The 24,557-nt window shown below is 26.6% G+C and overlaps 3 protein-coding genes across 5 annotated transcripts in view; 1 reads left to right on the forward strand and 2 right to left on the reverse strand.

Moving 5' to 3' along the window:
• Window positions 1-8,224, reverse strand: part of LOC130672733 (dystroglycan 1-like) — a 58,748-nt gene extending 50,524 nt beyond the window's left edge. For both annotated transcript variants that reach the window (XM_057477441.1, XM_057477438.1), the window contains exon 1: window positions 8,008-8,224. The gene's annotated coding sequence lies outside the window, so the exon portion shown is untranslated. The remainder of the gene's footprint in view (window positions 1-8,007) is intronic.
• A 1,240-nt stretch (window positions 8,225-9,464) lies between these two features.
• The window catches only part of LOC130672969 (mediator of RNA polymerase II transcription subunit 20), a 49,383-nt gene continuing 34,290 nt past the window's right edge, over window positions 9,465-24,557 (reverse strand). For both annotated transcript variants that reach the window (XM_057477790.1, XM_057477791.1), the window contains exons 3-5: window positions 10,794-11,053; window positions 10,392-10,502; window positions 9,465-9,770 (exon numbers count right to left, since the gene is read on the reverse strand). In XM_057477790.1, the coding sequence (XP_057333773.1) occupies window positions 9,678-9,770; window positions 10,392-10,502; window positions 10,794-11,053 (464 nt within the window). In that variant the 3' untranslated portion in view covers window positions 9,465-9,677. The remainder of the gene's footprint in view (window positions 9,771-10,391; window positions 10,503-10,793; window positions 11,054-24,557) is intronic.
• Window positions 18,627-24,557, forward strand: part of LOC130672968 (facilitated trehalose transporter Tret1-like) — a 37,273-nt gene continuing 31,342 nt past the window's right edge. Inside the window, exon 1 of the mRNA XM_057477786.1 lies at window positions 18,627-19,293. Within this exon, the coding sequence (XP_057333769.1) occupies window positions 19,270-19,293 (24 nt within the window). The 5' untranslated portion in view covers window positions 18,627-19,269. The remainder of the gene's footprint in view (window positions 19,294-24,557) is intronic.

Raw genomic sequence — 24,557 nt, forward strand, 5'->3', positions numbered from 1 at the left:
TATTAAATAATTATTATTGGTTATTAAAAATAAAGAGTACAATGCATAATATTATTGAAACATTTAAAATTGTCATTTAAATTAAACATCGATGAGAAATAAAATTTCGAGCGTTTAAAATCCGAAAAAAATCTTTAAATCTAACAAGACAAAAAGTTTTTTTTATGTAAATTATTAGCTGGTAAAATAAATTTATAAGCTTTGATATCATCACTTAGGCCAACAGTATAACGTTCTTTAAAAAGATATAAAAAATATCCTTGTTATCATTTAGCATATTGAAGATTATTAATAATAATTTATTATCAGGTGTCATGCTTAAATAACCGCAGACAAAATAACCGCGACAAAATAATCACGACAAAATAACCGACGACAAAATTGCCGAATGACAAAATAACCGTATGACAAAATAACCGACGACAAAACACACAAAAACCATGATAAAAGGGCGGTTATTTTGTCATTTGGTTATTTTGTCATTCGGTTATTTTGTCGCGGTTATTTTGTCTTTGGTTGAACTGTTACGCTACCGATTATCATTTAGTAATCGATTAAATATAAGTGAATATCATATTTGTTGTCTAAATGACATACAGTGTACAGTTGTAATTGAATGAGTAAAGAGATTGTGGGCATTATGGAGTCTTCTATCATATCAATGAAAAAAAGAAAAAGAATATAAAAAAATAATCAATTTAATCAACAAACTACTTTTTAAACGTTATTTTTTATTCACTCAACAATTAATAAATGAATATTTGCCGTAAATAAATATTTATTAGCTATATACAAAATATAATCGTCTGACGTTGAAAAATATTTTATTCTTTATTAAGTCATTTAAATAAAAACAAATTCCAAATAATAGTATTCATAATTAATAATAAAATTATTTTATCAGTGCAGTGCTGGTTAAATTTGAGATAGTGTTTCAATTTAGATAACTTTTAAACTACTCACACTACGTAAAAAATGATATATATAGATATATATATATATATATATTCATGTTTTATACTAAATTTATTTCTCTACAAATTGCTTCAATACGTTTTTATCGTGTTTCCAATACTTTAGCAATAATTCAAATTTAGACTAATTTGAAATTTTTAATTGTTTTCTTCTCCAATAAGATGTCAACTTATTTTCAAATTTAGATAACTTTTAAACTATTGACCTCATTCACAAAGTGACAAAGATTTATTTTTGTAGAAAATTTAATTCTATACAAATTTATTTAAATCAATTTTTGCCGTATCTGTAATCCTGTAGCTTCTATTTTTAATGTCTTTTAAAATGTATTTGCAGAGTCCAAAAAATATAGAATTTATAGCTATCATTATCAGAAAAATTCATGCTGAAATCTAGTCAGTTTAATAATAATAATAATAATAATATTAATAATAATAAAAAGGTATTTCAGAAGTTTGTATGCTTATGTAGTGAAAAAATTTATAATAAATATACGAAATTCTTGGGAGGTCGTTAAAATCATTGATCCTTAGATTAAAGATAGCCGCTCCATATATATATATAGAATATACGAATAACTTAAAATTGCAATCAAAATTCAAAAAATTCGAATTATTAAAAAAATTTGAGTTATTTGTAAATTATTGTAAAGAATTGTTTGGAATTTATCACAAATAAATTTATAATGTTGCATTAGAAGTTCAAATCAAATGTTAAAATTTCAATTGAATAATACGAAAATTTACCATTAATTCGATAATTTGAAAATAAATGTAATTTTTCGAATAATGCGATACGATTCGAACACTATTAGCACCAGCGTATATATTTATATATTAGTATAGGTACTAGGAAGCACCATTCTCAATCAGTCTGTCTCAGTTAAAAACTCTTGTTGGCAGTTATTGGGTCTATTTTGGTCTTCGTTAAACCCAGGAGAGAATCGCGTAGCGAGTGAACAGTATTTAGTACAGAATAGTGTAGTGTGTAATGGGTGTGAGGCAATGCCCGAATAATTTCCTGGACGATCAATGACCGTGTGAATTATAACTCCACCAAATACTAGTAGCTACTTGTCTAGTCGTTTTAGTTTTTACTTTCTGCTTTTATATTCTATTCTATTCTATTAGATTTAATTTGTATTTATATTTATATTCTAAACACTAGTGACCTAGTCTGTCTGCAAAATTTTAATTTAATGATAAACAACTCAACTTTTATTAATAATTATTTTCATTCACCATTATTTTATTTATTTTTTTTTTTTTATAAATTGATTTTTTAATGGATCTATAATAGAGATGAGTGATTAAAGAAATGCTTTTGTAATGACTGTGAGAGTATAAAATTTGCCGTGAACTGGGCATTAACCCCGACAGTCTCAGAATAACTGCAAACTCATTTGCTCAGTACTGAAAGCGTTTGTTAGGGTGTGAGTACATACTGACGCAACTAGTACATATATATAGATGTATATATTGTATGATATGCCTTTAAATGCGTTTACTGCGTACGTGTAAATGGTTGCCACCATGTACTTGTATTATTAAATCTATATATACGTTTTATTTATATTGTCGATATGGAGAAGGCGTGAAAGATCATTTTTAGACGGACTTTCATTTTAGTTTTTTTAGTTCAGTCTCAATATCTCCTCAACTATTGAGTTTATCAAAAAATTTACAGAGACTTTTTTTGTTGGAAATGTAATTTTCTTCAGTGTTGTTGATACATTTTTAATTGAAATAATTTTAAAACTATTGAATGTATGGAAAAATTCTTATGACTTTTCTTATAAAAATTTAAATTCTCTAAAAAAAAGGTATCATTGGTTTTTTGTTTATAAAGATGATAGTTTAGCTGGAATATTAGTTTAAAGTTAAAAGAAATTGTATGAAAAATCAATAAGTTCCAAAATATATGATTATATTGATATATATTTCACTCGAATTACAATAAAATTGAATGTTTTAAATAAATATTTTATACCTGAGTATATTGAATTTGTTTAATTAATGATATGAAATATAGACATTGTGTTGTTGAATAAATATGCTCCCATTAATATCAAATTATGTTTGCAAATATATAGGATCGTTTATATTAAAATAACACACAGAAAAAACAGATATCTTGATTCAAGAAAATATTTTTGAAGACAAACGTTTTCGGGAACTAAGTCAAGATTTTTTTGAGCCAAGAGAATTCGTCTTGGTTGGAGAAGATTTCTACTTTATCTGAGAAAATTTAGGTCTCCAAAAAAAGTTTCTTGAATCAAGAATATTTATCTTCAGTCGAGAATTTTTTTTTTTGTGTGCATGTTATTTATTATGCATCAGAATTTATATAGGATAATGGGGCAAAATGAGACACATGTTTGAGATGGAAAAATTCCAATTAACCATACTAAAATGACCACATGTAATTTTTTAAATTTAATAACGATTTCCGCGATAAATTAATTTACCCTATAAAATAATTTTATTAAAAATTTACTGAAAATATTTTAACTGAAATTTCGTATCCACAGAAAAAAAAATTTTGGCACAAGAAATTTTTTCTTGCTCCCAAAAATTTTTGTTTTCAATTCATAATGCTAAAAATTTTGTGGGGCGAATAAAAATTCTTGTTTCAAAAATTATGTTAAGATAAATTTCATAAAAATCTACATGAAGAAAAAAATATAGGTAACTTTACTTAAAAATATGAGTTAAAATTACTAAACTCATATTGTAAACTTGAAACGCTATTGATAAACGAATAAAGTATTACATGAATGTTTTTTATTTAAACGAATATGTAATTATTGAATGTAATAATAATAAAAAAATAATATTTGTACTTTATATTAGTTGTGTTTCAAATAAGGTATCTGCTGAGTCTAGTTTATATTTGGAGTAAATATAAATATGTATTATTTTTTGAACCTCAAAAGAAGTTCAAGATGAATCTGAAAGTTTTGTTTAAAAATAAGTCTTCCTTACTAAAAATTGATGTACAATTTTTGCAAACTATAAAGAATTTATACAAGCAATTTTATATTTAAATTATAAATGCTAGTTCGTTAACGTTTTACTATTGTGACTAATGAACCAAATTTAATGTACTAATCTGTTACGTATTTAATGTTATTGGTTTTGTTATCAACTAAACGAATCTTATTAACTAATAATATAAATCTAACTAATAGAGCAACTAGATATAAAAAAATTATAGATTAAACACAAAAAAAAAAAACTCATTTAAGTTCGAAAAAAATCGATGTTTTGTAATCGGTCAACTACTAGTGTTTTCAACTTACCGGTATTGTAAAGTGATTTTTTATGTAATTTCGATAATCATTTGAATAAATAACATCACATATCTAAAACTTAACTATTTAAAGATGATATAAACTTTTGATTACCCTTTTTTTACCATATAGTAGTTGATATAATGAGTTCCGTAATCGATGTTACTTATATCTATTAGATTTAGAAGAAAATGAAGTAGTTGGCTAGTATTTAATTCAATTTTATTGAATATAATTTAATTTATGAGTGAACTACTGAGTGAAAATATTATTAATGTGAGAAAATGTCCAAAAACTACTATAATAATTATGATAAATATATATGTTTTATATAGTTAAGATTATACTTAATAACTAACTGTAATATTCTTTTGAAATGTGATCATAGAGAGCAATTGCTTCATGATCTAATAAATAAATAAATATAAGATGAATTAAAAGGCTAGAAACACTTAATCGGTTAACCACTGGTACATTTACCCTACCTTGATTAAATTCTAAGATGGGCTAAATCAGTCGATTACTTCAGAAGTTGTGGCTGTTTAAAATTTTTATGATTTAGCAAAGAATTCATCTTTTTATTGTAAAGTTTCATATAACTTTGAAACTAAAACTTACAGACATTATCTACTGAATGTATTTTGACGTTTATTTAATAATATTTAATTTTTTTTAACTGGAACTTAACATTTTGACTATTCTTTCTAATAATTTCAAAGCTTTGAAACTATACAAAAAAAATTCTTTTATAACTTTGACTCCTAATAACTTTTGCATTACACATTATATTATAATATAATTTAATTGAATTTTTCTAGTATTTAACACAATAATCTTTTAATTTCACTTCTATTTTATTATTTAAAAGTATGTCTTTTGTCTGTTATAACGTTTCAATCGCACATGTATGATCTATCATGAATATAATGCACCTTGTCATCACGATAGCGCCTACAATATCTTATCGAATCTCAATAAAATTTCGTACACTTATTCTTTGGGTAATTACCTCGATCATACTCGAGTAATCAAAAGTTATAGATGATTAAAATTTTTTCAATTTTCAAAAAAAAATCATCTTCAACCACTTTATCTGTAAATAACTTTTAAACCAAACATTATAGTTCATTTCTGATAAAAGCATTTTGATTATCGATGAATAAGCTTTTAATTTTGCTATTTGTCTTATCATTTTAACTTTTTTTTATTAATAATTCGATAATTTTGAAAACTTTGAAAAAATGCCGAAAAAAAATTTCTGAATGTATTTTAAATAGTACTATTATAACATCATCGACAAATATGTCTTTTGTTTTATATGAGATTTTATAAGCATGTGTGTAGTTTGCGTTTTACGCCGATAATATTTTTAGGGTGAGTCTATAACTTGTTTTGATTTTCATTTTATAATGAATTTTCCTGCTTTTTAGGAGGGTTTAAAATTTTTAGAACATCTTTAGGGAAATCTACCCTCCATTTTGGCTGCCACCTGTATTTTTGTTTTTCTGTGCAAACTATTTTCACACAAAAGAATAAAAACAATAAAAATTACTGTTTCAAATAATATAATTTTGAAATGTTACTCAAAATTATTAATCTAAAAGTAAAATTTGAACTGTGAGATTCATTACCACGAATTCTATTTAATAAAATTATTATTTGAAACTTAAATTCTTACTTAATTTTTAAAAATACTTCGTTTTCTATTCAGTGTCGCATTAGTATTGAAACTATAATTTTTATTGTTTTCTTTTTTCCAAGCGCATCCCGAATATTTTTGTGAATAATTAATTTATTACATACCAATAAATCTTATCAAGTGTAAAAAAAGAGAAATATTTAATATCAGTGTACAAAAAAAATACAGATGCCCAAAACATCTGCCCAACTCATAAACTTTCCGACACAAAATATATATAACTAGTAGTTTGTTTGTAATAAAATAAAAGTATAAAGCACCAAGTATCAAAATGTAAAGCGATAATTGTTAACTGTATAACAAAGATAAACATATAGCGGCTCTATAGATATGTGTGTATCTTTATATATATGCATATCCATATATAAAAGATTTGGTAAATTTTTAAAACCGATTTGTATAGAAATGACGTCATTGAATGAACCCTGACATCATATAATGAATAGTTTATTTTTATTATATCTGGCGTTTAGTTGCTTGGGGGGTTTTATTTATTTTTTATCAAGTTTTAAAGAGAATGAAGTGGAGACTAGTTAAAACTACTGAGTAAAATAAAATAGTTAAGAGTTTTTTAGTTTTGAAAAAAAAGGTAAAGAGATGAGGAGAAGTATCTTGAGCTTGAGCTGCTATAAGATCTTTCTTAGTGTTACGGCCGTCTTGGTCTTAGTCTTGACTCTTACTTCATACCAACGATCGTTAACGAGAATTAACTGACGTCTAAAAGACGACGTAAGACGGACGTTAAAATGAGAGCTTGCGAAATAAAAGGGACATTTGAATTTTTATTTTTATTTAGTTTTAGATCTATATGAGGTCACATTTGTTTTACTTTTTCACTTTGCTTCTCAGAGTAAATTACTTTTTTTTTAAATTAATTTAATTCGCGCTTTTAAAATTAATTAAAATTCGATTGTACAAATATCGAGAAATTGGTTTGTGATTAATTTAGTTTTATACTTTCAATTCAAATAACTCGTGAGTTATTGGGTTTAGGTAAAAAAGTATAAAGACCTTTTTGTAGGAAATTTAATCTCGGGTAAATTTGCTATGATAAACTTTTGCAGTATTTTCAATAATTTGGCGGGAATTTTGATTTTTAACAAAAATTAAAAATCAATTTTTTAAAAATGGTTTGTTTTTATGTTCCTGAAGGTCAAAACGTTTTTCGCGCAACGAAAAAGAAAATTGGAAAGTAAAAAATCTACTGGATGACTAAATTTCTGGAATGTTTTGCATATAAATGTCTGTATGTCAGCTAAAAATATTAGACTACCCCTCAATCCCCGAACGATCCCTTAAGCAGTCGAATTACGTGAATTTTTTCATTTTTGTTGCGCAAAAAACGTTCCGATCTTCAGGTACATTTGTTTTTGTGTTACTTAAAATTTAAATTACGAATGAAATTTTTGAAATTCGAAAAAATTGAGAGAAATAATTTTATAGGAAATTAAATATCCTACAAAAAAGTATTCCGTAATTTTTTACGTAAACTATATAGTTTAGCCAGAGTAAACATTTAAATTTAAAAAAACTTAAGATTTCTGTATAAAAATTACTTTTTTTTTTTTTTTAAATAAAAAAAATTAAAAAATTCCAACACGTAGTAATTTTTTGGTTTCCCGTATCTTGTCATCTGTAAACGTTCTAAAAAAAAAAAAAAAAAAATAAAAAACTACTACACTTATATGTTCAAGACAAAATATTTTATTTTCATCACGTGCATCAATACGTATCCGGTCTTAACTTCCGGTCACACCGATTTGTCTTCTCCAGACATAAGATTATTTATTTATTTATTTTTTCTAATTCCTTTCCAAAAACAAACAAAAATTTAATTATAATTCGCGGTAAAAATTTAAATTATAAAACTGATACCACAAAACAAATTTGGTCGATTAAAATTAAAAGTAAAAAAAAAAATTTTTTTAAACAGTTATAAATATTAAAATAATAAATAAATAATTAATTTTTATCAGGTATGACCAAATATGGTCAGACAGTGACCGTAACTTAAAGCGTCCTATATAAAAAGAAATTTTACCTTTTATTTCTCCAATAAATATATATTTCACTAAATATATTTAGTCCTTAAGTATTTAACTGACACAATTATTTATTTAAAAATATTAATTAATAAGTAACACGCACTGATTTAAAGGTAAACTAGCCGAGAATAAGACTACGGACTAAACTAAAAAAATTTACTCAAGATCAAACTTCAGCCCCCGGTCTAACGTCAAGAAAAAACATCCGGGACTGCAACAGATAACGCCATTTTAAAAGATACTGCTCAACTAATCCAGCTGGTGGCGTCATCTGTGCGGGAAATTTTGAATTATACTGGAGAACTACTTTGGTGACAGTCATTCAGAAGACGATTGCTTATGCAACTGTGGGTTAAATGATGAGGATCCCAAATATGAGATCAAAAATTAAGGTAGCAAAAATTGACTTCAATAAGAACTCTTTAGATGATAAACATTTCAACTCAAAAATTAAAATGGAACATTTGACATCTCGACGACGTTTAGTACACATAAAAAAATTGATTTAATTTTTTGCTCTCTCCCACACGTAAAATTATATATAAACTTGATGTAGAATGGCAGATTTAATTTTACGCTAAACTAACATGTTATTTTACGTATATGAGAGCTAAAAAGTTAAACTGAAATTTTTTATATCTACTGTACGTCATCGAGATGTCAAAAGTTTCATTTCAATTTCTAAACTGAAACTCTGATTTCCTGGGTGATTTGAACCCAGCTTTTTTATCACTATATGATGATAAAAAAATGGTCGCGTAAAGTTTCCCTGATAGCCAGACTTTCTGGTCAGAAAGTTGGTGTACATTAGTTGCGACCAACTTGGTGACAACTTTCAGCTTTTGTAACTGTTGACTACAAATTGTTACCAACTTTCCGTCAACTAATGTAATATCAACTTTTTCCACCAACTTTCTGTGAAATTTACCATTAACTTACAGAAATGGCAATTTTTGCGGCCAACTTGGCGACAGGTTGCGACAGTAAATTGCTGCCAACTTGGCTATCAGGGTTTATTGAATCATGAGCTTGCTATTTAACCAGCAGATGGATCTGGTTTTCTGAAAGATGCTAAAAAAATTCGGAATTGCTAATAATCTTTATTATTGGGAGATGGTGAGGATCTGATTGGTGAAGTAGAAAATTTGACTAATAAATGGCTCCAAATTGTCGAATGACGAAGGATAAAATGGTAATACAAATTTTTATGATTTATAGACAAAAATTTAAATGAAAAGTTTAAATGACAGCATACGAAAATTCAACGAGCTATTTCCTGGTTAAAACTCCTATTGACTCCGATTGACTTTAAATCGGAATGAGTCGGTTTCAATCGGAGTTTTTATTTAAAGATTCCATTTCGGCTGAAAAAAACTTATTTTTATTCATTATTTTGTAATATTATAGAAGAATGTACTAGCGCCCTGTTAAATTTTTTATAAAAAAATTAGAATCTCAGGAATAATTTGAAATTATATTTCTAAAAAATACATTATTGATATTTTTTTTTTATTATGACTATTATAATAAAACTATAAAACTAGCAAGTTTGTAATTGTCAGTAGATAAAGTAAAATTTACTTTAAATTTTATAAAATCTTAATAAAAAAAATATAATTACTTAAAAATTTCTTAAAACTAATTGTTATCAAAAAATTGCTCTGATTTAAATGACACCGGTTGCTTTTCGGTACTGTCCAAAATGTTCCAAATATTGGGCGATTGTATCCGTTGGTTGATAAATCTCATTCATACGAGACTGAAACAAAAATAAACATCATAAATCTCACTTCTTAAAATTAACATTTCGTAAAATTCAAAATAAATAAGTTTTTAATTATAAGCGATTAAAAAATTTGAATTACTGAAATTTCAAAATTTCGTGATTCAGAAAAGCACCTAAGTAGCATAGAGGCAATTTTAAGATGTCATAAAGATGTCTTTTAAAGAGACAAGACAAGTTTTATTTTGTATTAAAGCTAATGTTTTTTATATAAATAAGACATAAAGATGTTGGTCCTAAGAGTCACAGAAAATTTGTGTTATTTTTCCTATCTTAAAAAAGACATTTCAATTAAAAAATCGATTAGATGACTTATTTGACCACGATTTGTCATTAACTTTTTGTCGTCTCTTATGTCAAGTCTTTTAAGCAGATACTTTTTCGGTGACAAAAATTTCTGATTGTTTTGTCAACATTTTGGTGCCTTATCGATCTGTCAAAAAACTGCCTAAAAACTGATATCTTGTAGATGTCAAAAAGTCAAGTGTGCTACTTGGGAAAAATATTTTTATTTACAAAAAAAAGCATTCTGGGATAATTTGAATCCTAAATTTTTTAAATCAAATTTTTTTTTTCGAAATAAAATAAAAAAATAACCTGTAAAAATTGTGGTGCTTGATTTGAAACAGCGGAACCTAAAAATCCTTGTAAAAATTCTCTCATAAGATCCCAAGCCATCGCTGGTACAACACAGGGTCTGTACTCGACCTAAAAATATAAATAAAATAATAAATTAACATTAATTGCAGTCTATAGTCTAGTAAATACATTAGTGTCTATCTTCACTGGTTATTAAAAAAACATAAGTACAAACAGTACAAGTTAAAGATGTCAAGTTAGACTAAATTCTAGTTCTCAAAGTTCAATTTAATGACATAAACTGTGACAATAATAAGCTGGTGGTAGCTAATGTCATTAATCTAGTTCTGTATAGATTATAGAAAAGAGAGTATAGTAACTAGAGTAGTGTCAATAATTAATTGTAAATTGTAATGATACCTCAACAAGAACGCCTTTGAAATTTTGGCTCATAGTTACGCTTCCCAATTTTACACAAAAATCACCGATTTCGAATCTCGGGCCTTTGGACTCAATTTTTGTTTGCTTTTTTGAAGTATAAATCGATCCTAGCTTCAACATCAAGAGATCGAATAGGCCATCGGCTATTAGAGAGACCGTTTTGTTGTTGGATTCGAGAGTCGCGAATACTGAAGCCGGTTGTTCAGAATTATGGAGAACGTGGACTATTCTTTGGTGTCCTGAAACATTAAATTATTTATCAAAGATTAGTGTTATGATTAATTATTTATATAAAGTTTAATATATATTTAGTATATTTTGAGTTAAAGACTACTATTTTCGGTTGGTTGGTAAAAAGTTTATTTAATGAAAAATACAGCTAGTACAATTACAAAGTGGGGTAAAAAAATTGAAGGTGGCATTGTTATTTGCGTTTGTCAGTCATTTTACTACACATTGGAGTAGATTGTACAAATTGCATGGAATTGTATACTCCAAAAATAGTAAAGCCGAAAAATTCTTATAAAATTGTGTGGTTATAGAAACTGCAAGATGTTTCCGTACTTTCCGTACTTCATTGAGTACTTATTGAGCATACAAATTTTTACCCTAGTCGAATAGTAAATAGAGTTACCACAGTAAAGATTAATCTTATACAGTGTGATTTATGCTACTATAGCATAAAGTGTAGTTCAATTGTTAAGAGTGTAGTGTGATAAATTTAACTCCATCATTTTTTTACGTGCAGTCTATCAAAATATTAAAATAGTGTAAACATTGCCCGAAAATAATGTATCGGCAATCTAGGACTCATAACTCACACACATCTTGGAAAATTTCATAGAACTTTGCTATAATTTAATTTTCAAATTTTTTCTGAAAGTCAAAAATATTTATTCTAATTTTAGGAGAAGCTCTTTTTGCTGCCAATTGAAAAAAAAAATTGTAATGATGATTAAAGATTTTTCTTTATTTCTTTCTATCTATAGATATATTGCACGTAATTTAAATGAAATCCGGTTTTTTATAATAATAATTTTTGTAATTTATTTTACAAAACGAAGTACTAACTACTTAAAAATAGTCTGCCGGTTTTTTTTTTTATTTAAACCGTAAAAAAAATAAAAGTTTGAAAACTATAAACCCAGTGGGTAAAAAAGTAAAACTTGTAAAGGATAAAAATAAAAATAAAAAAAAAAATGTTCTTCTTATAAACTAGTAGAAAAGTTTGTCGTGGCCTCCAGTAACTTGTTCAACTTGTTCACCAATTGTCTCAAGTCACTAAAAATATCGTAAAATTGTTAAATTATTGAGCTTACATATTATTTTATATTTAATTTATCTCTCCAAGTACATGCGAATACCCACTTGTATTCAATATATATATATATATATATATATATATATTTGTGTACATAACATAAATTTTGTATGATAATTAAAATATATCATTTATTCATTGAATAAATGAATTCGTTAATTAACTTGTTTTTTTTTTTCTTACATTTAAAATTGTATTTTATTTTACAAATGGAACTAGTGATTAAATCGAATCAGGAACCATCGGCATGAATAATGACACAGACGTATCATGAAATAGAGGAGTAGAGGAAGAAGATAGAAGAGAGAAAAAACGGGATACATGATAGAGGTCAAAATGTACGGAGTGTGAATTGCATTGAATATTCATAACCAAAATCCGTCCATCTGTATAATTATTAATATTATTGTTATTATTGTAATGATAATACGGCTGCGCTAACATTTATATGAATTATTATTAGCTTGGATGTAATAATTATTGTAATATATCTCAATCAATTTTTGTTGATCTGAAATTTCGAAGCAAATCCGTGCGTATGCAATATTTTGGAAAATTATAGAATTATTTTAAAACAAAACAAAATTGATATTCGAGATTTTGGTGTGATTCCCAGTAAAATGAGTATCCACATCAATATGTTTGGGTAATATTGTCACAAAACTGGATTTCAATACAATAATTACTTTTGATAGAGTATTTTGGGCTTTAAATTATTTTAGACTGAAATAGAAACGATTAAGAATTTTGAGTGAAATAAGTACTCACGTCCACACGCTTTGGTAAAAAGGTCATAAAGTTCAATTATTTCAAAGATTTTTTCAAAAATAAAATAAAAATATAATTGGTTTCATACAATTTAGCGTTAAATGAATACCATGAGCGATATATTACAGAAAAAAATCTAATTAATGTTCTTGCTCAATTACTTGCAAATTAATTATTTTGTATTTTATATATTTTCAGCAAGTGACAGCTAGTGAGTATAATGTACTCACTTTACTTGCAATTAAATTTTGTACTATCTAATAACATTTATAATAATGATAAAAAAAAATAATGATAATAAACATAGTCAATTTTTTTTTTTTGTTTTAAAACATATCGATGTAGATACTCAAACAAGAAGAAATCACCTCCTCATTAACTCTGTGTCATTAAAAATCTATTTTATTGCGTTCAATAAAAAATAAACACAACTTTAATAAACAACAAAATCACTTATGACATCAATGATGAGATGTTGATAGTACCTGCAGCCAAATCAAGGTTATATTTGAAGCCAGATTATCTTTTACTTTATACTTAAAATACATATATGTGTATATATTGTACATATATATTGTACATATAAAGTAACTTAATCATGTATTTCCCGTTGCAACAAAGCAATTATACGTTTAACTGCACGAACAAGTCACATACTAACACGTGACGTGTGTACATGTTTGCGATTCCCGATTTACCCAAACTTTAAAACGGATTAAATTTTTTTTTGTTTTATTTTTTCACTTCTAACATTTGCGCCACCCACTGTAAAATTTTTTTTGTACCCGATGTAGTGTAAATGACTCGGTGTAAAAATTTCGGTGTGAAAATTACACCAAATATCGTGTTAAATTTAGGCGGTGTGAATTAAAAATTTTTACACCGTCAAGCGTACGTGTAAATGTGTAGTTTATGATAATTTTGCGTTAAGGAAAAATAATCATAGAAATATTTAAATGTTAAAATGTTATTAATATAGTAATTGATTAAGTAGTTAAAGATGTTCAATAATTATTTGTTGCTCGTTAATCAAAATTATAACGAGTAACACGGAATGGTGTAAAAAAAGTAGATTACACCGTGTTAAAATTACACGGATGGAAATATTACACAGAGAGAATTTTACACCGTTATTTTACACTACACGGCCGTGTAAAGTTCTCCGGCTCCATTTTTACAGCGAAATTTTTTACAGTGCATGTAGAGTGACATATTTTTCGAAATCCCTATGAACTATCCACTATCAATTATAAAAATAACCTTCTTAAATTGAAATCCTCAAAATTTTGAAATTTTTTAATTAAAAAAATTTGTATTGTTCCTATTTTTTTTTGTTTTATTAATTTTGTTTCCTGGCCCAGGGGTCAAGGACATGAAGATATATTGAAAGAACGTGTATTTTAAAAAAAAGTAAAGTTAAAAAATATATTTTTTACAAGAATAAATGTTAGACACAATAACTCCTCGGGACATTCGATTTCATTTTTTTTTTTTTTTTTGTTCATGTATTTGTTGTGTTGACAAGAAAATACATATACATACATCTATACATTGTGGTAAATATAAGAAATGTTTGATTGTGTAGTTGAAGAAATATTTTTCTATTTCTTGGTCTTGAATTCTCAACGTCTGGAAATTTGTTGAATTCGGTCGGTCTTTATTTTATTTATAGAATATTTAAAAGCTTGAGATAGTTTTGTAACTTAAAAAAAATAAAATAATAAAAAGATACTCATCTAATGCTTTGACTTATTTAAAATATTTAAATTTTATTTTGTAATAAAAAAAAATATTGAATTCAAATTGACAAGGAAAGTTAAGACTCATAAGAAATCAATGAAATTAGAGAAAATGGCCGTTAAAAGTCAGAAATTAATTGGATCGCGGAAAGATACGGTAGATGGGGTTGGAAATGCTAGGGCTGGAAGGTTGAAAAGGGTTGAAGAGTAAATTGATAAAGAAAAAAATGAAAAGTGAGGATTGGGGGTTGGGGGTTGGGGTTTGAGGGTAGAGGGCGAATTGATGCTGAATCTGTAGGCCAGCGAAATAGGCGCCTGTGCACTTGGCTCTCAATCCAACGGCAGGCTGGCTCTACAGTACTCAGTGGTACTGCAATTATTGACGAACGACCGGTATAACCTCTTCCTGGATATGATGCACGTGCATTGACATTATTATTTCCAATAATCGATACTTGCTTAAACTATTCCAATGTAAGAATCCACTTGACGCCGGTAATAAATCCAAACTTTTTGTTTTAATATTATGAAGAAAAAAAAATAACAATAATAATAATAATAATAATAGAGTTGGTTGGATGTATACAAATGTAAATAAAAGCAGTGCATTGTTGGAAAAAAAAACTGCTTTGTAATATCGGGAAACACTTATTGAAATGGAAAAATAAATATTTAAGTATCAGAGAATTATTTTAATAAGATAAATATTTAGTTTTAGAAATTTATTTTTTACATAAGTTTTATTGTTTCTTAGGATATTGAAATTGAAAATTTGTAGATCGAACTTTGGAATATTGATATATGTAATTTTGTATTGAATTATTGGAGTATACCTAAGTGATTTTGATTTTAAAATTGATTGGACGATGAATCGATTTATCGAATTGTGAATCGATGTATCAAATTATAAATTGATAAACCAAATTTTTAAATCGATATTTAAAATTATGGATCCATAGAATAAATTTTCTTACTCAAAATATTACATTTTAAATCAATAAGTCAATTTCGACCAAAATCAATATCTCGATTAATATTCGCCTCGTTCTAAAATGTTTTTTTTTTCACAGAAAGAAAAATTACACGAATTACTTCAATTACATGTAAAAACAAATAAATTTTGACAGCTGGAAATAATTATAATTTAATAAAAAAAAAAAATTTCTCTATAAATTTAAGCAGACAACCGCTCAAAACATTTCAGAGCGTGTTACAGTAACCTGCGCCTCGAACTTACGATTTTTCGTTACCGAGATTTGCGATTGCTTTATTAAAACTTTCAGCTGGCGTTTTCCTCTTCTAAACCAACCCTACACTTTACTCTTTACTTCTCTTTCTACTTTTATCATTATTCTACTTCCAGTTTCAACTCTTCCACTTTACACTCATCCGCTTACTAAACTCGAAAACTTTTCTTCTCATTATCAGAATATCTCATCCGATTTCACAATCTAATTTCAAAAATTATAATAAAAAATAAATAATATAATGCCTTTAATACTTGATGATTGTAATTAAATTTCATAACTACGAATTTATTTTATTTCCAATCTCCGGTAAAAAGAAAAAAAAATAAACGAGATTGAATTCGGGGTATCTCTATTTTATACAAGTACTAGCATAGGGCGCAACCCTCTATTCACTATTCATACAAAACATACGTGGGGTCCAAACTACATTTCATTGTCCAACAATTTGTGTCTTATTCATTGCGAATTCTCTCTCTCACTTCCTCTCAGTCTATTTATACTAGATATTATACGCTATTCACTAAATAAATCTAACTTTTCTATATTTAAATATTTTTATTATTTTTTTCATTTTCATTTAATTATTTTCTCTTAATAATTATGCATTATTTTCAGATCTTATATCCATAAAAAATATTTTTATTAATTTGGTTTTAGTCACTTATTGAACCTAATATATATATTATGGGTGTGCGAATAGTGTTCGAATTATTCAAAATATTCGTTAATTTTCGATTTATTTTTAAATTTTCTTATTATTCAAAAATACTTAAAACTTTTCGAGAAATTTGAAAAATTTATGAATAATTTGAAGTTCGAATAATTTACACACCTCTGATGTGTTTATTTTCTTTTTCTGGAACAAATTTTTGAAAAAATGTTTATTTATCTCAATATTTTGAGGTATCCCCTGAATTTTGAAATCAAGAAACTATTCTTTGCATAAAAACAACTGAAATATTACTGTATATTGATGAAAAAAAATCTTATTTATTTATTATTACAGTACATCTTGTACTTGTCATAAAAAAAAAATCGAATAAAGAAAAAAAAATACTGATTATTAAAAAAATTCAAACATTTATTTATAAAATATGGCCTTAGGGTGATTTCAACATGTATAAATATTACTTTATTTTCCAAAATTTTACCAATAATTTCAAAACAACCCGATAAATGGCGCCAGTTTAAAATTTTTAAAATTAGTAAATAGAAAAAAATTATTTTTTTCCATCCTAACACTAAATTTAAATTTTGAAATTCGACGCGCCATAACTTATTTCGTTGTGATCCTATTATAACTTCAATAGAATTTTTTTTTGAAAAAATTTAACGCTCTACGAATTTATATTGAAACGATATGTTTGTCATAAATTATTGTTCCATTTATTTTTAGTAAAATTTTAAAACTACTTTTTTACTTATCAAAACTGGAAGTACTAGCATTATAAAATTTTTTTTATAATCTCGAAAATAAAAACTCTAGCGTCCATTGAAGGGTTAAGCGATTATGGACTTAAAGACTAAAATATCGAGATTTAAATACTAAAATTAAAAGCGTAATGAGTTACCAGGACTTGCAATTCCCGAGTCGAGTTGAGTTGAGGCCTTTATATATATTTATATATACATTCAAGAGAGGGGTATTGCTAGATATAACTATAGAATAGTCTATACTGAAGCAGCGAGGGTAGTTTTGCGCAGGGTGTCGCGCACTGGCAACCACCGGGTACGGAGCATCCAGAGAGTACCGACCACCACTACCATCTCCTCCAATACGACAACTACTGTGATGATAAAATAAAATGGGGGTAGTTTCAGTTGCCCGCGATTAAACGTGGGGTCTAGCCGATCGGGACCCAACGTCCCGCGAATTATCGCATTCACCTTTTTTTTTACGTTACCATCACATACATTAAATTATTTACATCACATATCACTACCACCCACTACCCACCCACTATTTGCACCCCTTTCACCTCAATTAATTTTTTTTTGTTCCTTAAAAGTAATTTTTTTGAAAAATGAAAAATTGTTTGGAGTGAAATATTCAAAATTATTGATGTTGAAATATTTAAGTTTTACATTTTTTAATTAAATTTTGTTATTTTCAATTGCAATTACAATAAATGAGAAATAAAAAAAGAAAAAAAATTGACAGGATTTTTGTTAGTAATTTTTAGTTTTTTTGAAAAGTTTAAATTTTCGTTGGAAATATTTCAAGTGACTGGATTGTAATAATAATAAGTCATTTGAGTAATGATTCAATAATAATGATATTAATGTGCGAAACGCGGTTATAAATTGTAAATTGTGAGAGGCCACGCTATTTACTCGTCAATGCATTCGTGGTTATTGTTATTATTTTTGTGTATCCGAGACAATAGACCAGAATATATATAATATAATATATTTATCAGCTCTGAGCTGTTATTATATTTCCCATAATTTTAAATTGCCAATTCAATTAGCGGTTTTTTAAATTGTGTATGCAAATTACAACCTGAAATTATTTTAAATTCACAAATTACCGTAACTGAAAAAATATTGAGTTTACATAAAAATAAGTCATAATCATTTTTCTAGAAAATTTTATTTCCTACAAAAAAGATCTTAATTACTTTTAACGTATAATTAATAGTTTCGCTAGAATTTTAATTTAAACGATATAAATTATCTCTAAGCTCGTTAATCATTTTTTTTTTTTACTTTAATATAAACAATTTTTTTCTTAATGAATTGAATTTTTATGAAAGAGGTATGATAACTTTTAACCTTACCTCAATAGTTTAAAAAGTATTTTTATTTGGAGTTTAAATATAATAGAAAAATTAAAAAAAACATTTTTCTTTATGAAATGAAAAATGATCACAATTCTGTCACTTGCAGTGTCTTAAATGTGCAGTCACTGCCAAACTTGTTTCATTACATATATATATGTACATATATATAAACAATAGTGTGGGCCTTGATATCCAGAAGGACAATAGAAACCGGCTGTTATCTGGCATGGAGACCTATATATATATATATCTATATATATAATAAACACATACATGTACATATGTATAAATGCTCTTATTGTCAAGTATCCTTACACAGATTTCTCTATCTTAATAGGAATGTTAATCGGTCACGGATTCTGAACATCTAAGAAAATTCTAAAATCTAATAAAAAATATATTTACCTCTGTATGCTCATTATACATTTATTTACATAATTATCATCTAAATGAAACACCAATACTAAACGACAATAATATAAATAGACTGATTAAAAATAAATTAATCAGAATTAAAAAAAACAAGAAATGACATGAATAATAATAACTTGTGAATTAAATTAAGTGACTTATTTTTTAAAATTTGTTTAAAGGATGTCACTGCATCATAAATATTACGTGAGTATTTTTAATTTGAAAAAAAATTTTTTTTGGTTGGTGCGTTTTGTCTTTTTGGAAATATATGAAAATTTGTAAGATTTTGGGAGGATTTATGCCAAATTACTTGAGCTGTCACGGCGATTTAGTTTACACTGGACGCGTGGTTATTGTTCGAAAACAACCGAGACGAGGACATGATAGATAAGCAGCTGATAGTACCCTCTAACTCTGATACATATTCTATTCTGTTATACATTTACTCTTACTCATACTGTCTTGTTGCAACTCAGATAGTAGCGCTCCAAGTGCTTAGATATCGACCGTGGAATATATACTATGTACATCCTTTACCCACTACCTCAATCCTTAATATTTAAAAATAAATAACAATTACACTATAAAAAAAACCGTAAATCCACATTATTTCGGTGTTAAATTTAGCACCGAAAACGGCGTTAGAATAACACTGCTAGCGGTGTTAGAATTTTTCCTGATGTAAGCGGTGTTTAAAAAAAAGTTTTATCTTTGAAGTATTAGAAGTCGAATTGTATTTCAAATACAACAAAAAAAAATTTTATTGTGTCAAAAATTAATGATACGACAGCTTTGCCAATTAATAGAAAAATTCAAAGAATATTTGTCTACAATGACATGCTAATGTTATTGTATAAAATATGGGAAACAGATTCAAAAGTATCTTGGCAAAATAAATCAGCGAAAAAAATAAAATAAAATTACCAATGATTAATTAATCATCTTTAAATCAGTTATTCCCTTATAAAAAACATCAATTATAATAAAAATAATGATTATATTGTTCCTAAATATTTGATATGATGAGTGATAAAAAATTTATGCAATTTGTTCAGTTCAATAAAAGTAACATTGCTTATTCTACATAAATAATAAAATGGCTTTTATTAAGTCCCAATTTTGAATGGATTTCGTCCTAATATAATGATATTCACGTTGAGGGCGAAATGAGACTTAACCAATTAGGTAAGCTGTTGAGGCTTAATTGAGACTTATCCAACAAAAACTGCCGAATGAAACCTAAATGAGGCCAAAATCCGGAATTATTTTTCGACTCGGGATATCTCAATTAACGATAATTTCGTAATTCTAACAGAATATTATTATTTTTCTTTTTTTTCTTTGTAGATCTTAAAACACTTATACTCACACTCTCATACTTTGATCGGAGTTAATTTACTCCTTACGTACACCGTTTTAACACCGGATGGATAACACCGTTGAGTAGCACCACTACATTAAAGTGAACTCATTTTAACACCGCTTTTTTTATAGTGTGCATACTTGAGGTTAAAATACACTTGGTCCTTAAAGTGTCCTTAATAAATTTTTTAATTAGAAAAAAAAAAAAAACAAATAATCAATTAATTTATAAACTTGGCTGTAGTATCATAAATAAATTAATTGGCTTAATTTTTAAAAAATACTAATTAAGTTCAATGAGAAAAATTATTTAAATAGTTACTTTGATGGGCATTAAATAAATAAATTTTTATGTAAAAAATAAATTAAATATTACAGTAAATAATAACTTTATTCTTACTTATATGTCGATTTAATTGAATATTTTATATAATTAATTTAAGAAATCAATAATGTAAATAACAATTTATTCGAAATAAAACGATGATATTTTAATAATCAGAGATTTTAATTTTTTATGATAATATCAAGTGTTTTAATTAGTTCAACTGCGCATCAGTGATTGAGAAAATATTAAGAAGAAATATAATAAAAAATAAATAAATTTAGTTTTAGATATGTCTTAAAAGTATCAAATTTAAATAAACAATTATTCTATAAAGTTATAAATTACGTTACAAATTGATTGGAAGTTAAATCTATGAGCTTAATGTATAAGGTGTCACGACTGAAAATCATAGTCATAATATCACATGAAAAACAAAATCTGAAAACCGCCTGACCCTGCGGACCAGCCCTAAAATTTCCCGCTATTTTCAAACTTTTTGAGCTTTAAAATATACTATTGTTAATACATTTTTGGGCTCTTCGAAAATAGTAATGTCACACCTTCTATTGCAAGAGTTCAAGTAATAAACAATAACAAAAAAATAATGAAATAAATCGTTGTTTTTTTTCATTTTATATCAGAAACATCTTTGGAAATAAAGAACCGATTTTAAAATTCGACGCAGTTTTTTAGCTACTGACGGTTAAATAACATCATTAATTAGTTCAACGATTTGGATTTTATTATAGAAAAAAAAATTTTTACGCAATTCTTTCGACAACATTTTTTTTTGAACAAATGAACCGATTTTGATGGTATATTTTTGGAATATTACCGAATGTATTGTACCGATTATGCTCAATTTCTCTGAAATTGTTGGAATTATTGAGTCGCAATCGCCATCTCAAAAAGCCATATCGGTGAATTTGTTCAAAAGTTACAGAATATTTACACGCTGAAAAAAAAATGCTAACTATCACCATCTTGTAATAGGGAATGATTACCATCTGTATGTGATATGATAATCATTGTCATGCTTTTATGTTAACTATTACTATCGAAGATGGTAAGCATTCTTATTTAGATGGTAACTATTCTTATCCGTGATGATAATCATTACTATCTTAGATGGCAAAATTAAAAAATTTTTTAGACATAAGAAATATTAATATCGAGACGGTCACTACCCACTCGGCATGAATGTTCAAAAAGATATCTTTTTGATATCAGAAAGATGACATAATTTTTCAGATATCAATAAGATGTCTTTCTGACACTTATGCCGAGCGGGTATTACTATCGGCGATAGTAATTGGTACTATATGAGAAACAAATAGTTAACATACAAACATACATAAACTCGGACATCATCTTGGAAATAGTCAGAATAGCTTTCCAGGATCTCAAAACGTCTGTTGAAAACTCGGTTTTAGAAAATTGGACCAAAACCAATAACTTCCCTTTTTTTTTTTAATTTTAAATTTTTTTAGCGGGAAGTTAAAAATATTACTAAGGAAATATAACTTCGTTCAGTAATTATCTATCAGAATATCATGCGTCTGAATTTCACAGCGTATTGTCAATATCATGCGTAAAAAAAATTATTTATACATTTACAATGAAAAAATTAAATAATGTCGTTCTATATTTAAATATAAATGTTCCATGATTATTTTTCATGTGATATGTGCATAGTATATTTTAGGGTAATGAATATATTATTTTTTCATATGATATTAAAACATCGTGATATTTGAGCAAGTAATAATTAGACGTGTGATAATTAATTGTATGATATTTTGGCATGCGATATTTTTTTAGGTAATATATTTGTCGTGTGATATTATGACTGTATTATTTAGACATGCCACCATCTATATTTAGTGATTTTCAAAAGAAAAAAGTAGAATTATTTCATATATTAGTATAGATTAATAAATAAATAATAAATTTAATTGTTATTGAGTGGATTATGGGCTCGGTATATTTTTTTTTAATATTAATTAATTTTCATATATGAATTTATAAACTTAAACATTGCCAATAAATTCAATTTTATTTAAAATTTTTCCATTCACTATTAGTCTATTCCAATGTTCGAATGTATGAAAACTTTAAAATCTTAAATTACCAATTAATTGACTCAATTATTTTTTCAACAATTTTATAAAACTGTTAAATATAATCCTAATGCACATAATAAGTATTCAAATGATTGCTATATTTACACTGTACAAATTTTCGGATTAAATCCGGAGTGAATGCGGAGCGGATCATTATTTATTTATTAAATCGCCTCGCAGTGAAATTCACTCCGAACGGGAGTTTATTTTCACATTGAAACTCCGGATTGGATCAATATAAAATCCGCATTACTCCGAAATCACTCCGCTGAAAAAAACTCTCTCTTTACTCCGTATGCAGAGTTATTTTTTTTAAAACCCCAGAATTCCGAGAGACGAATTGAATCCAAATTGAAATAAAATTCATATTCACTCCGAATCCATTTCCGAGACACAGAGTTACGTTTTAAACATTACTCTTTTAATATTTTTTTTCCTGTATGTACATCAAGATGAACGATCACCGGACAGTCGTCGACGATGATTGACTGACTCTGAAGTGCAGAAAGAAGATAAAAAAAAAAAAAAATAAATAAAAGTGAAAATAAAAACTCAAGCCAAAATGAATTTTTCCACTTTACATCACCGGTGACATTTTCGAAATAAATTATTTTTATTATTGTTATTATTATTACTTTTTTTTGTTTGAATTCGAAATGAAATTTAAAATGAAATGTTTATGTTTACACGTTAGAAAAATAAACAAATGGATATTTCAAAGCTGCAAGACATGAGTCGTAAACCAGATAGACGGTCGTTCACTGACAAACACGTCTCGCATTATTCTCAGCGTAAGACTACAAAGGTATTGCATGTAATATAAAAATTTTTATAAAGAAAAATAAAGATAGGGTCAAAGAGGAAGAGAGCATGTAAGTACATGTAATACGCCTACGTCAGAAAATTATACTGCATAATAATAATAATAATAATAATAATAATAATAATAATATATATTTTTGACTTTGATTGTCAAATAATGCAATTGTCAACACGGTAAATAACTTTTTATAAAATTCCTCTTCAACTATCACTTTTACGTAAAAATTAAATCAGTACTTTTTTCTAGTAAATTTAATTTCTAATAAAATTGTATTAGTATCTCTCTAAACATGAATAAGTGGATATTCACTAATTCTGTGCCAACCGAACCACTTTATGAAATTAGTGGTTCGGTTTGCACTTGGAATTAGTGAATATTCACTTATTTTCACTGATTCATGTTTACACGGAAAAAATTTTTTTGTGACCACAAGATAAGATAACTTACGGTGGCAAAATTCTGCCTTAATATACGGATAACGTAGCATTCGTTGGGATTAAAATGTTTTTGTAATGCTAGCAAATTCTTCGTTGGGCCAAGCAATGGTTTGTAGCTGTAACAAAACTGTTGTGTTCCAATAAAAAAACTGATTTGTTAAAGTAACAGAATGAATTTGTAGCATTAACAAAAAATTTTGTAATCATAAGCTAAGATTACTTACGGTAGCAAATGCTTGCTTTAGAATACGACGATATTATTATAATAAACAACATGTGTTCTCATAACAAATTGACTTTTTAATTACGACACAAATTCATTTGTTACTATAACAAATTAATTTGTTACCGTAAGCTAATCATGTTTGTCATTATAACAAAATTTTTCGTTATTC

This window comes from Microplitis mediator, chromosome 8 (genome assembly GCF_029852145.1).
Source record: "Microplitis mediator isolate UGA2020A chromosome 8, iyMicMedi2.1, whole genome shotgun sequence".
In the NCBI taxonomy this organism is placed as follows: Eukaryota; Metazoa; Arthropoda; class Insecta; order Hymenoptera; family Braconidae; genus Microplitis; species Microplitis mediator.